This window comes from Natator depressus, chromosome 9 (genome assembly GCF_965152275.1).
Source record: "Natator depressus isolate rNatDep1 chromosome 9, rNatDep2.hap1, whole genome shotgun sequence".
Classification (NCBI taxonomy): domain Eukaryota; kingdom Metazoa; phylum Chordata; order Testudines; family Cheloniidae; genus Natator; species Natator depressus.
Window position 1 is genome coordinate 48,512,701 of NC_134242.1, and position 14,427 is coordinate 48,527,127.

At 43.2% G+C, this 14,427-nt stretch overlaps 1 protein-coding gene across 1 annotated transcript in view; it reads left to right on the forward strand.

Annotated features, from left to right (window-relative positions):
* NME9 (NME/NM23 family member 9) overlaps positions 1 to 14,427 on the forward strand; it is a 32,677-nt gene that overhangs the window by 16,236 nt on the left and 2,014 nt on the right. Inside the window, exons 3-7 of the mRNA XM_074964096.1 lie at positions 2,101 to 2,158; positions 5,484 to 5,587; positions 7,113 to 7,184; positions 10,773 to 10,889; positions 12,678 to 12,750. Of these exons, the coding sequence (XP_074820197.1) occupies positions 2,101 to 2,158; positions 5,484 to 5,587; positions 7,113 to 7,184; positions 10,773 to 10,889; positions 12,678 to 12,746 (420 nt within the window). The 3' untranslated portion in view covers positions 12,747 to 12,750. The remainder of the gene's footprint in view (positions 1 to 2,100; positions 2,159 to 5,483; positions 5,588 to 7,112; positions 7,185 to 10,772; positions 10,890 to 12,677; positions 12,751 to 14,427) is intronic.

Below are 14,427 nucleotides of genomic sequence, written 5' to 3' on the forward strand. Positions count from 1 at the left end.
AGATTCAAGAATTTTAGTTCCATTCCAAGTTCTGGAAGGTAGTGTGCGCTGGAGGTCACAGTCCTTCTTCTTCTATTCCACTTCTACCCCACCCCTCCAGCTTTTCCCTGTCTTGTCTCTTCCTCCACAACTCCCCCTACCCACCCACCCCACTTCTTCAACCCAGTCCTAATCTTCTTGCCCATCTTGCCTCAGTTTATTCCTTTGGACTTCTTATCCAAGTCCCAATTTCACCCCACTGCACCTTAGGTTCTTGTCCCAATCTCTGTCCCCAGCCAGTCCCAGTTTCTCTCCATCCTCCAGCTCGTAATCCAGTCGATCTCCCCCCCGTCCCCCATCTCTGTCCCCTCCCACTGGCTCCCAGTCCTAGTCTTCCTCCTCCCAGTCCCAGTTTTACCCCACTCCAGGCTTCTTGTCCTAATCTACTCATTTTGCTACTGCCCTGGGTCCAGTCCTTGTCCCACCTGCATTCAAATCAGGCAGCATCCTCTTCCACAGGCCAGCAGGAGGAGCACTGAAAGCACAGGAGAGAATCTTCATGCTTTCAGTTTCTGTGCTTGGTGCCACACTGGCCTGTAGCAATTGCAAGCAAAGGCCTGTTCAGCCCCTGCAACCTTAGGCTGGAGCATGCGCTCTACAGATGGAATCTTCAGAGCATTCAGTTGTCACACTAACAAGTCTTCAGTGAGCATGTGCAAACTGAGATTTTGCAAACTGGCCAAATTTGGGCGTTTTTGTTTTTTAAACCAAGAAAGCAAAAGGCACATCCCTGCTAAATTTCAAGCCCTTGCTGCAAAGCATGGATGCACTAGATCATCTCAACAAAACAACTATACAAATTTTGTAACAGGGACAAAATGTATTTTTTCCTAATCTCATTTGTGGAAACTTGATAAATAAATAAATAAATAAATAAGAGTGTGAGGCAGACCTACCTGGCATAGAAAATTTCCAGCTCCACCTCTAATTTCTGTGCAGAGGAAAGGCCTGTGTCATTTCTACTGAATGTAGCTTCAAAAAACCAAGAAAATTCTCACAAACCAAGAACTTCCCATCAAAGAAACAAACAAGCAACACCCAGTGAGGGTTGCCTAAAAGGAACATCCACCCAAACCCATAAAAGCCAAGTGTCTAGGTAGAGTATCCTCCTTCAGCATATCTTACCACCACACATTACGTTCACCACTTTCACTGACAGACGCTGCCTTTCTATAAATAAGTCCCATACCACATGTACAGTAACATAATACACATTACATTCCTCGCAATTACACTATAATACAGATCCTTAATGCTGACTTCATACTTCTCCATGGGGAAATTTTCACTGGTGCCTACCAGACACACATGCCCATGTGCTCTTTTCTAGCTCTGGGGTTCTTGAATTGTGTTCCACGTGGTCTGCAGAGAGCTGGGTGATCACATGGTGCTGGTTTGGCCATATTTTCAGCTGCTACTGTGTTAAAGGACAATTGTAAGCACGTGACTTTCCACATAATTAACAGCTATCATTGCGGCAGGGTGTTGTGTGATCAGGAATGGGAAGAGGGGGCTGGACAGGTCTGAATGAGAGGGTGGATTGTCCACTAGCTCTGCTTAAAATCTGGCATGGCAGAACCCTGCCCAATGACCTTCCCTCTTGAAGATACAGTGGCTGGGGTCCTGCTCCCCTCTCAGAGAGACAAGGGCCAGATTCCCTTAGGAGCAGTAGAAGTACCCACTTCCCCTGTCAGAAAGGCAGTAGTGGCAAGAGTACCCCCACCCTGGTACGTCTGCCAGCACCCACATATATCTGCTTGAAGGGAGGAGATGAGACAGCTGTGCTCTTTCCCTCCTACCACACACCCAGAGTCCTGCTAGGGGGTTCGGGTACTTCAGAACAGTGGGTCTTGGTATTAACATCCCATTGGGTATTGTAAGAGACCCTTTGATACTGAGTATTATATTCAGAACCTTTCTTCCAGCTGTTCCTGTGTCATGGTTTGCTGTGACTTGTTTAAATATAAAAGTGAAACTGTTTTGTGGTAAAATAAACAGTTATCGCATATTGCTATCTATTACTCTTCACACTTACCATGTATATATTTTAATTTACCCCAGGTTACTGTCAATAACCAGGAGCTTTGGGAGGAAATGCTGGGTTTAAAAGGACTGATAGGTAAGGACTGAGCAAACATTTCAGATCACTTGCATTTAATTTCAAAACAAACACTCAGGACCAGCAAAGTATTGAAATGAAGGTGTGCCACTTTCCTTGTAAGGCAGGGGAGTAAGAAACAAACAGAGTGATATAAAATGAACATGGTTGAGATGTCTTTAGGTCATCCTGGTCCCCTTGCCTATGCAGCATTGGTAGCTGCTGTAGATACTCAGTTGCTGTGTCTTGCCTGAAATGACTTTACCACTTTGCTTGAGATTCTGCTCCACAATCTGCTAGACATCATTTTTGAGGATCCTTCATGATACTTCACCTGAAATTGCTCTTACTCAGGTTAATTTAACAACTCTATCTATACCCCTTTCAGTCTGTCAGGGAGAAACCTGCCCCAGGAATTGACTCTACTTAGAGAGATGACTCTAGGCAAAGGTTACACACTCTTGCTGTTTGCAACAGCTTCCCCAAAACTAGCAGCAATACAAACATTTCTGCAAAGTTTCTTGTCATAACACAGTAATCAAGCCTGCAATGACTGAGACTGTCCGTGCTTCAGCTTTCAACCAGTATCACTTGTAGATGCCTAACCTCCTCAGAGTTAGCCTGAGTAGCGGCTAGCCCAAAGGATGCATATTTAGGAGAGTTCATTCCTTATCTGAGACTGTAACTTGAGAAAGTGGCACCAGTTAACTTAAATCATTAAATAAAATAACTTAAATAATTTTTTAAACCAATTTTAGTGAAATTGGTGCAAAAGGCTGGATAGACACTCTTATTTTGTTTAAGAGGCTTGCTCAGATTAATTTAAATCTGTTACTAATTGGCATAAGATGGTGGTCCTACCTTTTCAGTCCTGTGGGCTGGATGCTAGTTTGGGGGCACCTCTGTGGCCACATACAGAATTAAATGCTCTACAAAATGGAGTCCTCCATTTGGCATGACCTCACGCATACACTGTATGTGAGGTCATGGTGCATGGAGGATGCGTTTTGCTCTACAAAGTGGCATCCTCTATGAAGAGTGGCCTTGCACATAGGACGCTATTTTGTAGAGCCGTTCTGCTGGGGGACAGACACATCTGGGGTCCAGATGGTATTGTTCTGCAGGCTGGATCCAGTCCATGGGTCATCACTTAGACCACCCTCAGTGTGTGCATATGTAATCCAAACACCTCCTGGGTGTGGTGTTGTCCCATCTAGTGGCACTGACACCACTTAGAGAGAGAGAGAAGAATGAGTGTGCTCTACAGTCTTAGCTAACAGCTAGTTGGCTTTTAGCTCATGCGGTAGAGGCTGATTCACTGAGGTCCCAAGTTCGATCCTACCCGCCGATGACCGGGGTCTGTTGGCATTACACATACATACCTTTTGCACTGGTTTAACTAAATTAATTTAAAATCATACCTTTCGTTAAACCAATGCAACTTTTTTTTCTAGAGCAGGCCTTAGTTTTACCAGCCTAGCTGATGTCATTCCAGCATGGGAATTGCACCCCTTCAGCTGGAACACAGTGCTGCAGCAGGACAGCAGAGTCTGAATGTCAAAGGGGAGAAAACACTCAGCTGCCTCTACTGAGGTTCAATGAGAAGGTGTATATATTTGGGAGTGTAACAGGGACCTATCCAGTCTGGCTCCAGGCCCATCTGATGCCTCAGGTTCCCCTCACCTGCAGCATGGATTGATTGCTGAGATGATTTAGCTCCCGGGCCATACCCCCAAAAGTCTGCCCCTTTCAGAGTACCAAAGTCCAGGCAAACACAACACTGAAGAGTCTTCCACCCCAGTCATCAGCTGGTCCCATCCCTTCCTTCTTGAGGGTCTGTCTTCTCTTCCACCTCTGCCCTGCCCCTGGGCTCTCCTCAGCCTCTCAATCTTCCCCTGGCTGGTAGGGGTTACTGCAGCACCTCATTAGATGGCAGTATAAACAGCCGCTCAGTCCTCCCCTTACTAGCAAGTTGCTGCACCCCTTTATAGGGGGAATCCATACCCGCTTTCTACTATAGGTTACCACCCTGGGAACCCTAAACAACTGGGCTTTCTGCCCCTTTGTAGCCTCAACCACCCCGTTGCTCCTTCCCAACCCCTCTTCCTGTACTCCCAGCCCTTCCATATACCATCGTACTATTCTATAGACCTCTGACTCCCACAGCTGTTCTTCTTGGAGTCCCTCTCTGACTGAACCACAAGTGCTCTCATTTTCCCATCAGGGCTGCTCTTAACCACATGTTCACCTTGTTATATGACTTCGCCCATTTCCTTGACCTGGGGGATAGCTATGCTTACAACAGGTGCAGCTTAGCCCCAGCCCCCTTAAAGGGTCAGCACACCCTGTAACAGTGAGTAATGTCCAGAGCAGGTGCTGCCCTCTATTATCAGAAGTGCTAATTATAGGGAAGGACACTGGTTTTCTTATTTAAATGGACAAATTATTTCTAGTAATGTTTTAACCTTCTTGGTCCCAGGATATTAGAGAGATAAGACGGGTGAGGTAATTTCTTTTATTGAACCAGAAATTGGTCCAATACAAACTATTACCTCACCCACCTTGTCTCACTAAATTATTTCTATTGATTTCAGCCAGACCCTATTGTAAAAGATAAAAACAAGGCGGGAGTTGATTTCCTGAATTTCTGAGGGCTTGCTATTTCAACTTTAATGTTGTCCAAGAGCTGTTTTTCCTTACAGAATCTGTATGTGTTGAGTCAACATGTGCGTGTGTATGTGTGTGTGAAGATTAATAATGTTCTGAAAGTGCTGCTGTCATACACAAGATTTTTCAGAGGCCAAATTGCACAGCATTAATAGAGCAAACAAACAGAGCTCTTTGGTACACATCCCTTTTGCAAAACCTTTTTTAAGGAACAGGAACAAACCAAATAATTAAAGTTTGCCTGTCAGTTCAACTTTCATCAGTTTACCAACTCATGGCCATAATCTAACTTGTCAGTATCTTTTTAGGTACTGTGCTTGTTCTTCCCATGCCACTATTCTTCCCTGCTTTTCTGTGTTGCTTTTTATGTCTTATGAACAAACAATATTTGAGCCTACAACAAGCAGTCTTTTCTAATAATTTATCTGGGTGTGGAACACCTGACCCACACTTCTAGACTGAAAGTGAATTGTGTGATTTTGCTTCCTGGCCATCTGCATTTCGAAATTTCCCCCTTTCACTGCTCAAGTGACCCTGCATAATCTGAAATTAGTACAATCAAAATGGAGTGAAAAGCTGGACTGACCAAGTTCTTTGTATGTGCTTGGCCTCAGTATTTCTGAACTGTCCCCATCCTGTCATTGCATAACCCTACTGACACAGCTTCTCCTTTGTGTAGTTGTTGATGTGTATCAAGGCTGGTGTGGTCCATGCAGAACAGTCGTGAACCTTTTCAGAAAAATAAGGAATGAGCTTGGTGATGACCTCCTGCATTTTGCCGTGGTAAGATGTAATTCAGAATAGTGTCTGCTTCAAAAGTACCAAATCACCTATGGAATCAACAGACAAGGAAATGCTGAAGCCATTTGTCCTTGCAATAGGCAGCAAATGTGTGCATAAGACAGGAGTTCTTACGCATACATGTAGTCCCACTGATTTCCTGGGGCTAGTTATGGGAGGATGGGGAAACTTACATGGATACAAATTGCAGGGCCAGGCCTATTACTGTTCTATTCAGTTCTTATTCCTTCTCCAAACGGAAAGATTTTTTTTAAAACACACATTTTCTTTATAAATTTATTAGAATTGCATTATACAATACTGAACATCTCAAATCTGAGCCTAAAGTGAGAAACAACAGTATCACCAGTGAGGAAAACATGTATCCCAGTTTGAACAATGGGAGAGACTACATTTTAATATAAATTAAGAAACAGTACTCAATAATATAACATTGTTACCCTGTCTTCCCTCTCACAGACATACAGCTATGCTGTAGGAACACTACATTTGCAAAGTGAAGCACTCATAGGTTGAGAAATGCTGAGGTTAAGGATGTGTGTGCAACCTTAACTCAGCCCCTTGTGGGTATGCATTCCAATGGACTCTCTAATTATATTCCAAATATAAAATCTTCCTTTTAGAAGTTAGTTAAGGTACATGCCTATCATATCACTTACAAACTCAGGCACTGAAGAGCAAGGACATGAATAGGTCAGAACCTCAAACCTTACACTGTGCACAAACACTTTTTTCTTATCATGCATAAAGAAATGGATAATTTGTCTCAACGCATTTTTAATTCTGACTAATGAGCTTTTGGTTTTATGTATTTTATCATATTTGGAAGTAAAAGTAATGCTAATCAACATGGTCTTATTCACGCCTAATCAATCACATTTGGTATTGTTCTTTGACGACAAGTTTGACTCACCAAGGTAACTGTGGTGATATAATATACTTAGATTTCTGTAAACATTTGACTTAGTACCGTACAACATTCTGATTAACAACCTAGCACTACAGAGAATCAATATGGTGCATATTAAATAGCTCAGCTGGCTGAATAGCTCTCAAAATATGATTGCTATTAGGGACAATGAGTGGGCGTGTTTCCAGTGGGGTCCCATAGGGAGTGGGATTAAAAATCAGATATGCCAATAATCCCTTATATGCCTATGTGTGGCTGTGCCTTTCTTTCAGTCATTAAAACATTTAAAAGTTATTTAAAAATGCAAGTAAGCTAATTCGGAGGCTGGATGTACATCTTATAGGGGATAATTTTAAAAATGGTGCTTAGCACCTTTATTAAAGAACGATGGTGTTTGCGCAGTGAACAAATTGGTAGTGACATTTAAAATAAGATCTTAATATAAGCAATGTATATATCTAAAAACATATTTTAGAACCTTTTCCAAACCCTCACACTAATAGGGCAAAAATATTTCTCAACGCTTTTTAAAATGGTTACTTTTTTACAATGTAAAATTTTGATACAGCCAAATTATTTGTTTTACGTTTTATTTAGGCTGAAGTAGATTCCATTGATGCTCTAGAGAACTACAGAGGAAAATGTGAACCTACCTTTCTGTTTTATGCAGTAAGTTAAAATATTTTAAAATTGGACACAATAATAAACCTTACCAGTTGAAACAATCACTTTCTTCCAAAGATGCCTTGTTTGCATTTTTGATCTCCAGCTCCTGGATATATATTCCATCTCTTTCATTCACTTTGCTAATCAGTTTGGTGCCAAAATCCTATCCTGAATGCAACCTGATTTATCTATCCCAAATGCTGCCATGCATGATAGTCGTTTTATTTTCTGTGTGTCTGTCTAGGTATTTATAATGTACCCACCATCCGGACATAATATCATCATATCCAATCAGTTGTTATCTTTTGAACACTCTGTCCTAAGTTGCTTTCCAGAGCAGCTGTAAATAATCCAATTACAATGTTATTTTATTAATAAATAACTGAACAAGAGAGATATTAAGATATACTGTATAGGTGAGGGGAAATAAATGTGTAATTGAATTTTGAAATGAGATGAAGAACTGATGATTCAGAGAGATATAGGAGGGCTGTTCCCCAGGACTATAGAATTTGCCATACTCATATTGGATCAGGACCAAGGTCCAGTTAAGCTGGTGTCATTTCTCCACCATTGTCCAGGATGAGCTGCATCAGAGGGAGATGTTAGAATGCTCCTAATGGCAGTTATAGAATAACCTGCCCATAGGGCAAGTTTCTTCCTATCCCTCATCAGTCAGGGTTGACTCTTACCCTGAAGCATGAAGGTGTGTATCCCTTCTTTAAAAGGACAAAATCACCCTCCTTAATGTAAGAGTGGATGGTCTCATTCTCCATCTGAATGTTCTTTCTGAATCCTGGCCTCCATGATATCCTGTGCAATGAGCCCCACAGGCCACTTATTAAAACCCCACATAGTTGAGAATCAGGGCCTTGTCTTTAAATCTCCTCAAGTGTCCCCTTGTCTGTGCCTAGTGAGAGAGTAACTTGGAGCACCTGTTTCACCTTGTCTTGTTACTCATGGCCTTCCACCCATTACTATGTGAAATGGTTCAAGCTGCTCCCAGAGAACATCTGCTTCCCTCCTCTTTAGTTCATTCACAAATGGCAAGAACCCTACCATAGAGCATCTCACTGACTTGTACCTACAGCCATGCTGAGGGCCCAGGGCAGCACTATTTGTGCTCAGGCCATAACTGAAGATGGACAATGGGGGTGAGGAATCAGGGTTGCAGGAGTCTTTTGTCATCTGCCAATAGGCAATACGTGTCTCAATTATAGCATGAGTGTGTGTGCTCACTGGCTATTGACGTGTATCGAAAAGGTGTCACTTGAGCAGTGTTAGCACCTCTCTTCTATCTCCCTAGTGTGGACAGTCCGAGTAGCTGAGGTCAAATGAGTGGAGACAGGCACTTGGAAAGCTTGTGCAGATGATGGTAAACTGGAGTATGGTGTTGTATACACAGCATGTTAACAGAACAGAACTTTTCCCTATTCCCACAGGCTGAATGGCTCACCCTGAGGGAATAGAGATGCTGCCCTCATTTCCTGGCACTGTAGGAAAGAGGGCTCTCTGGCAGTACACCTTCCTGGCCTGGAGCTGAGTAAGCTCTGTCCCTGGGGAGTGGGGGTGGTACTCAGGACCTCCCAATCATCCCCAACAGGAAGGGTGCTGACTGTGATCTGCCACAACGTGGATTGATTTAAAGCAAAACAATTTAAATCACTTATTTAAATAATTATTTGAATCCACAAGCAGGAAACTGATTTAAATAATCGATTTCAACTGTGGTTTACATTTGTAGTTTTTAGTTATTTTCCTAGGGAAAGGTTGATTCTCTTTGGTTGGTGACAATTCAAACATGTTGATTTGCAACGAAATATAGTCTTTATACTAAGTTTGGTACTTCTTTTTGCTAGCCAGGATGATACACAGTATCTATACACATTATTTAAACAATTATATAACTTAATTTACATTTATTCACCCTCTTAATTTCCCCATTTTTATTATCTTAGAAAATTGTGAATGATGCATTTCTTATTTATTAGACGATGATTAATTTTTTACTTGTGATTTGTGTTAAGCTCTATTTGGATGGAAATTCAGATTCAGTTACAAATGGACTCAGACATCATTAAAGGTTTTGTTATTAAATAAAGTTACCTTAAAACTGCTGAATACATAGGAAAAAGTTTATCAAAACATGTTTGTCCTGTAAAACTGAATTATTAAAGAAAGTATTATCTGTACTTAACTGAACTGATTGTTTCTGGTCATCATGTCCTATTCAAGATTTTAGAAATAGTAGATCTCATCCTCTCACCCTAGTTTATATTTATAGATGTGGTGGGCAGGGAACGGGGAAACAAGCTTGCATGCTTTTCCAATTCCTGTTTGGTTTCTTAACTTTGAACTGAACTAGATGCATAAACTGAAATGAAGAAAGCATTCTCTCTTCACCTACAGAAGAGGCTACTCTCGTCAAAAGCTGGTTTGGCACTTCATCAAACTCTGGTTCCAAGTGCCTAGTCAGTGTCTTCCAGTTTTGTGTTTTGATTTTCTTTAAAATTTGGCAGCAAACATGTACTGCTTACTATTATGTTTTGTATTTAATTTAACTGATTTTACTAGCGTTTAAGAAATTTAGGCCTTAGCATTAGTTGTCATTTCAATTTTAATTTTAAATAGGTTTATTTAAAAAAAAACTATCTGCATTTAATTTAATGGAAAATCCAATTTTAATCGATTTTTATCCACCCAGGTATGCTAGCAGTGTGCCCCATGGTCTTTTGGAAGAACCCAGGACCAGAAAGCCCAGGGGAAATGTTGTTTTGCTCTTTACTCAACAAACCTACCATGACGGAACCCGCTGGGCATGTTGTAGTCCAAATCAGCATGTTTACTGACTACATACATGTTGCTCGAGCAGGTTTCTAAACATAGAACACACAACACCACTAGAGGACTCACAAGCTATTTAAAGGGATACTACCAAATTCCTGTACACTGTAGGAAGACTCCTTCATGCCACCACTCAGCTCCTGGCACAGATGTGTAATGGCTTAATGGTTGAGTCTGACCACTGGGTTACCTGTGCTGTTGTAAGTTCAAGGAAAATCTTGCAGGGCCCTTATACTTATTAGGGTTGTTACATCATTTCTTCTTGTTCTGGCCAGGGCCAGCTTGCACACCCTTCCCCCTCATCTGCCTCAGCAAATAGAAAGGGATCAGGTTGGAAGCAATGTATCCCCCACCTAGATAAGAAAACCTGACCGTATCCCCTCCCCTTAGAGTAATACCCAGCCCCACTCCATGCAGCTGATGAGTTCTAGGTAGCTCCTCCACGGATGTCAGTGCATCAAGTAATGAGTGGCTTTTTCCTGATTCAGCCTTTCTCCTCTAATAAAATAAATCAATGCTCATGCTTCTAAATAACTAACTGCTTTCACCTACCACTTCCCAGTCAGTTTTGGTGGAAGTATTTTTTTCAAGTAACTAAATTAAACCTGGATTTTGCCATAATTAATACTGTCCTCAAAATAAAAATTGATTTTAGCATTTCAACTGCTTTAGTGGGAGTAATAAAAATAAACAACATTGTCACCAGTAAGCATATCATCTGATTGATTGCCTTGTAATACCTTTCAGGGAGGAGAATTTGTAGCTGTTGTAAGAGGAGCCAATGCACCACTGTTACAGAAAACGATCCTGGACCAGCTGGAGGCAGAAAGGAAGGTTTTAGGACAAGGAGCAGAACGTGTAGTGGTAATCAGGGCTCTCAATATATAGGCATGTTGTCACAAGAAAGGTTCCCTTCCTCCTCATAAAGCTGTCCCTGGTAGAGAGCACATGAGGATTATCTACCTTGGCCAAGGGTATAATAAGCACACCCACTGCAACATCCACCAGTTCTGTCATCCTCCAGAAGCCGTTTCTGGAGTTGGGCTCCAGCTCACAGAATGAAGCTGACATTTCAGACATGGTCATGATGGGCTTTTTTTAACCTATTTGCACATCTGTGGTGGTGTGTATAAACCCCACTCAGGCCAAGAAGGGGTTAACTAGCTCTGTTAGCCCCAGCTGATTACATCTGGAGAGTCTGTCAGGCCCAGGGAAGAGTTTAAAGGAAGGAGTTTAGAGGTTTGGGGAACAAGAGACTCAGGAGTGGTCTGGAGGTGAAGCTCTGTGGGCAGGGCCTGGCAGAGGGAGAACTGTGCGAAAGCTACAGGAGTACCGTTAACTCCTGTGGTGAACCTTGAAAAAGAAGCATGACTCCAGGGGGAAGCTTGCGGAGATGCTGCTTTGGAAGCAGGGTGAGACTGAAGATGTGTTGAGTACCAGTACTGTGTTGGACACTACTTGTTTGGGACATAGTTCCACCCCTTTCGGGCTATCAATCATGTGACCTGGCCATAGGGCCAAGTCACCACCATACCAGACCACTGAAGTCCTAAGGACCCAAGCAGAGTTTCCTAAATGCTGGGTCACGCCACAAGTGGGTGCTCTGGGATGGTGACTGCAGAGATGGGAAGAGGGTTTGCTGAGAGACTGTGAGCTTTAGAAAAAGTTGTACAAATCAGCAAAATTGCAGGAAGAGAGCCAAGAAACCATATATGCAGATGTCACATAATGGAGGATTAAGGATAGACAGGAGAGGAAAACGAGATAAAATCAATCAGTGTAAGAAAGGGCACCAAAACCTTGCCCCAAATAGACAGCCCAGACAACTGTGTGGGAGGTGTGGACATGACTGTAAAAACAGATAATAGCCAGCATGTTGGGAAAAGTGCAGAGTCTGCCGAAGTACAAACAGTGCAGGCAGAAGAACATGGTAAATACAGTGAAGGAATCTAGTGTTGAGACCTTGTACGTTGCTCCCATACAGGAGTTGTCATAGGAGATCCTCAAAGGAGAGGCCTGAGCCAATCCCCTTTGAGGAATTGTGCTGGTGTCACTGTAGACCTAGCTAGCTCCAGCACTAGCTCAGCTGCTCCACCACTTGCTTATTAGTATTCCCTTTATTTTGGCACATCCCCTGAGCTGTTTATTTCCCAAGAGCAAGACTCTTGAATGGATGGTATTGTTAATGAATGAGAAATAACTTTGTCTGCAACTCTGCTACTCAAAAGATAGCCCCACATGAGACATGCAGAGCGGGAGGTGTGTTTCTCAGGAAACTACATTTCTTGGGTTTATTGTACCTCTTGCCTGGGAAGTTGGGCTTGTGTGACCAGATTTTGCTTCTTCTACTGGTTTTTATTGGTGGCGCTTCCTTCTCTCATGATTCAGGAACAAACAGGGAGGTTTGGGCAGCTAGTTCCTTAGTTGCACGCTTTGCACCTATGGAGAACCCTGCTGCACAGCCCAGTGACTTAGGCTGGTCATTGCGGAACAGTCTTACCTTGAAAACAGCAAGAAGCAAATGGATCCAGTCCAGCTTTCTGCTGTGGCACATTGGGGCGTTTATGATTGGCATATGTATGGAGTGTGATAGGTCACTAAGTGTGGTGTGAATCCTGCAATAACTGCTCATTCATGTGTTCTCACTGCTAGATTAAGGATGAAGCCCTCTCCAAGGAAGGAGAAGATGCCACCATCATTCAGGAAGAACAGGAAGATTAGTTGGGTAAGTAATCCTGCCACAATGAGGGAGCACAGTGCTTCCAGCCTCACTCCACCCCACAGCCCTGTCCCACCCCATTCAGCCCTGGTCCACCTTCAGGCCAGATCTTCCCCCAACCCCACTCCACCCCCTGCTCCTCTATGCCCCCAGACCAGCTACGTCCTCATTCCCTCTCTGCCCCCAGCTCCTCCCACATCCCCAGTTCTGCCCCCAGCTCCACCTTCAGCCCAGGCTCCTCTGCTGAGGAAGCCTTGGCTGCACAGTAATGGAGGGGCGCAATTGGAAAAGTTTGCGTACCACTGCCCTTGTAGACAGTTATGGGCTAGCCTCCTTCTAGAGGAAAGGTCTTCCTAACACACGGCCAGGTAGCACGTGCCCAGTTGCATGGCAGTTTAAGATCCCACTTTCCATTTTAATAAGTCATATCAGATGTAACTGTAGGTGTTCCTATTAGCCCTGTAAATCCTCTTTTGAATCCTGCCCAGTTCCAGGCCACTAGAACATGCAGCATCAATGAGCTCCACATGCTTACTATGCACCGCGTAAAGCCATATTTCCTTTTATCAGTATTAAAATTTGCTCTGTCAGGTTCATTGACTATCCCCCTGTTCTTCTCTAACAAGAGAGGATGAACAAAGCCACCTTCTCTACTTTCGTCATCCTATTCATTACTCTGTAAGCCTCTATCATAGCTCCTCCTATTTGTCTCCTTTTTTAACCAGTCTTTCCATTTTGCCCCCTGTTCCTGCTACATCCTTCTTCAAATGGGTGACCACAATGGCACACAGCATCCAAGTGAGGGTATACCAGTGAGCTATATCATGACACTAAAATATTCTCTGTATTATTTTCCATTTCTTGAGCATTTAACATGTTTTGACTGCTGCTTGGCATTAAGCAGAGGTCTTCATCAAACTGTTGTGGCAAGATGGCCAATTTTAGGCTGGTGGGTTCTACGCTTTTCTTGGCAGGGAGCTAAGATGCCACCCTTTTCCCCTGCTCTTGGGTGCCAAGGGCCCCACTACTAGCTCAGGAAGGTGGTAGAGGAGAGAAGCAGGGGAGGGGTCTGGGTTTGCTCCTCACTGTGAGTCCCAGCCCCTCTGAACCCCTGTTGGTTTCTTACCCTCACCCCCCTTAAGTGGGGTTACCCTCAGTCCTTAGATGCTGGGGGGAAGGGAGTCTCCCTGTCCTGCTGGGCAGGGTCTCCCTTACTTCAATTCTCAGGTCTTCCAAATTTTACACCACACCTCCAAGCTCCAATTCTTTCTCCTTCCTCCCCTGTCTGCCTGATGCAGGGGTGGGGGGGGGGGGGGGAAATTAGGTTCCTAACAGGGCCTTAATTGACTGCAGGTGCTCCAATTAACCTGCAGCCACCTTCCCTAGTCTACATGGAACCACACCTTAATTAGCCTTGAGCTTATATATTTCCCCTCTAGCACTCTCCCATTGAATCACACTGTTCAGAGTGATGCCCCGGTATTGCCCATAAGTAGGAACAGGTCATTTACTCTCTAGTGTGCATTACTTTGCATTTGTCAGGATTTAATTTCATCTGCACAGAGCAGTGAGAGTATAAGACACTTTCCTTCTACTACACCTTGTTAATTGATGCAAAGACCAAAATTAATCTTGCACTGTTTGGTTGTACAGATCTGTTTGAAGTTGCTATAAGTTGTTTAA